Here is a 2,552-nt window from a genome sequence, read left to right as displayed (position 1 = left end):
CAAAAATATAGCCGCACATAAATGAATGATAATGATGATATCAGAGACATTAAATTCATGTACCTATCAAATAATTTCAGTTATTAAACATATATTATTTTTAAAATTTTTTAAATTTTAATAATTATATTTATAAAATATGTGTCGTAAAATAAATTTTTTAAATAAATATTAATTTATAATTACAGTAGACTATTAAAAAATATTAATAATTGAATTCTGTTTTATAATCATAACTCTTTTTCGGTACGGCCGGCCTCCATGGAGGAGGCAAGTTGATCATTTCATCTCCACCTTAGCCCTACTCCTCCCACCTCCCCAACTTTGAATTTTCTTTAAAAAATCGTACCATGTGGCCTACTTTCCTACTTTTTCCTTGCTTATACATTTTCCGGGAAAAATTCCATTAACCAGACAAAAGTATAATAATACCATTCCCAAAATGTAAAAAGTAGACCCAAAGCAAAATAATAATAACAAAAATATTACATGTTCTATTACTCCAAATTTTCTTCATGTTAACACCAAATGATATTAAAGCAATATTGAAATTTCAGAGATAACAATAAGCCAGGAGAACAGTACATTCAACTTGTTATTGCAAAACCTGATTCCTTGGCTACCTTCTTCCAATATTTTCATTGTCTATAATATATATAATATTTCTGGTTCAATGGCATTACTTGTTAGCAATTACCCAGTTGAGAAAAAAAGTGTGCCGGACGATGATGAAGATGCCGTTCCATTGTAAGGTCTTTGCTTGAAACAATCCAATGACATTCGCGGTGGCGATACTGCCACCGTTACTGAAGAAGAAGACTGAATCCCAGAATCCGGCGGTGACCCTGCAGTAATCAACAAGCGAATTACAAAAAAAGAAAAAAAACAGATTTTGAAACTAAACAATTGTTTTCCTGGTTTATGAAGTGACTTACTTGGGGGATTATCAGATGAGGGATGCAGACCGTTTTCAAGGGGGAGGTGCTTCTGGTTTTCTTGACTGCTATTGGGTTGCTGTTGAGATTTTCGCCTCCGTCGATTGTGATCGGCCAATCTCTTCCGACAGCTACGCTTCCCATTGTCGAATTCCGACAGTAGATGGAATCTGTCGAAACGTATTCAGAAACCTAACGTTAGAGAGCTAGAGAACATCATTCTCAAACGATAATGCCCTAGGGATTTCCACAAGTACGAGAGAACTAATCATTGGACTAATAACATTATTCCCGGAGCATTTTCGTCAGCTTGTGCTTCAGCCATATTCGCATGAAAATAAGAGAAGAAGATTGCAATAACGTATTGAAAATATGAATGCGTGTGGAGGTTTTTTCAGTAATCTAACACTAATTCAGTTAATACCATCAGCAAACGGTACGTGAAACGGAAGGGAAATGGAGCTGTCACGGACAGAAATACCCTCGGGATCACCCCATGTAAAGAGTGGGCAATCATTGGCCGTCACAGACAGCTACAGGGGTGAGTCCGTCATTTCGAACATGTATCACTATCCTCAACCCTCCCTTTCAGAGAGCTTATGCAATAAGCACACACTAATATGATTTATTACTGCCAAAATAAGAAATGATTTTTTTTCTTCTTTTTATTTTAAAATTCTTCAACCTGCTGCACTGCTGGCAGAATCGTTGAGTCAAGCTAGCGGCGATGACGGTGGAAGCTTTGGAATGGAACTCGCAGACTTTATGGCGGCGATGGTAGTGCTTAGCGTGGGTAAGATCAGCGTTGCAACCCTCGGCTTGACACCTGGGGGAATTGGTTGGGCTGAGATATCCGGGTCTGGGCCGGCGATAAAGCCGATTCACAAAGTCATCCTCAGCGGAGGAGAAGTAAGTACGGCCACCCAAGTTGAGACCAATCCTCGCCGTGAAATCAACAGGTCTAGGAACTTCCTCCGTCTTCGGAACAAGAAAGTAACCGCCCCCATCTCCTCCAACGTAGGGAACAGGGTCCAGTGAGAGCAAGGAAGCGTGGACCGTGGAGTACGCCGACGCCCCAGAGTAGGAGTGCTGGTCATATAAAGAATGAAAATTGGAGTGTGGTTGGGGTTGAGCTTGATTATGGCCATGGAAATGGTTTTGGTGAGAAAAGGTGGTGTTGTTCTGATGGGAAAGGATAGTTTCGTTGAAAGGTTGGTGGTGGGTGGTGGTGGCGGTCGCATAGTGATGAAAAATCTGACGATTCGGGTCGAGTTCTTGGGTTGTCTCTTCGCCGGATAATAGTATCGATGACGGGTTTCCCCATCCGTATTCCAACATGTTCCGGCGAAGCTACGGTGTCGTTTTTGTTGTCGGTATGATTGCTTGCAACTGATGATCTGTCAACAACAAATTAAAAATAAAAAAGGAAAAGAAAAGAAAAATAAACCAGATAGAGAGAGAAGGAAAGAGAGAGTAAATGTGTCAGCTTTCACAAGTGATAGATAACTTAGGGTTGAGGCTTTAATGGCTATGTTTCTAAGAGAGAATGAACAGTAGCATAACTTTTCGAAACCCTAGCTGAACTCGGTATTCGCAGTGAGTTCAACTCGTTAATTC

General features: G+C 40.1%; 1 protein-coding gene across 2 annotated transcripts; it reads right to left on the bottom strand.

The window, feature by feature from the left end:
• Positions 1–588: 588 nt before the first annotated feature.
• Positions 589–2,327, bottom strand: LOC120188902 (squamosa promoter-binding-like protein 8). Of its 2 annotated transcripts, XM_039192278.1 has the most exons (4): positions 1,621–2,327; positions 936–1,105; positions 690–845; positions 599–650 (listed from the first exon to the last, which is right to left on the bottom strand). In XM_039192278.1, exons 1-3 carry the CDS (start codon positions 2,271–2,273, stop codon positions 694–696), a joined length of 975 nt encoding a protein of 324 aa, XP_039048209.1. In that variant the 5' UTR covers positions 2,274–2,327; the 3' UTR covers positions 599–650; positions 690–693. The 2 variants fall into 2 exon arrangements, with proteins under 2 accessions (XP_039048208.1, XP_039048209.1); XM_039192277.1 differs by having other exon boundaries at positions 589–845; positions 1,621–2,326.
• Between the last annotated feature and the right edge of the window lie 225 nt (positions 2,328–2,552).

The sequence above is a fragment of the Hibiscus syriacus genome, unplaced genomic scaffold, assembly GCF_006381635.1.
Source record: "Hibiscus syriacus cultivar Baekdansim isolate YM2019G1 unplaced genomic scaffold, ASM638163v2 tig00116951_pilon, whole genome shotgun sequence".
NCBI lineage: Eukaryota > Viridiplantae > Streptophyta > Magnoliopsida > Malvales > Malvaceae > Hibiscus > Hibiscus syriacus.
The sequence above is the reverse complement of the archived record's forward strand: the minus strand, read 5'-3'. Positions and strand labels throughout refer to the sequence as shown.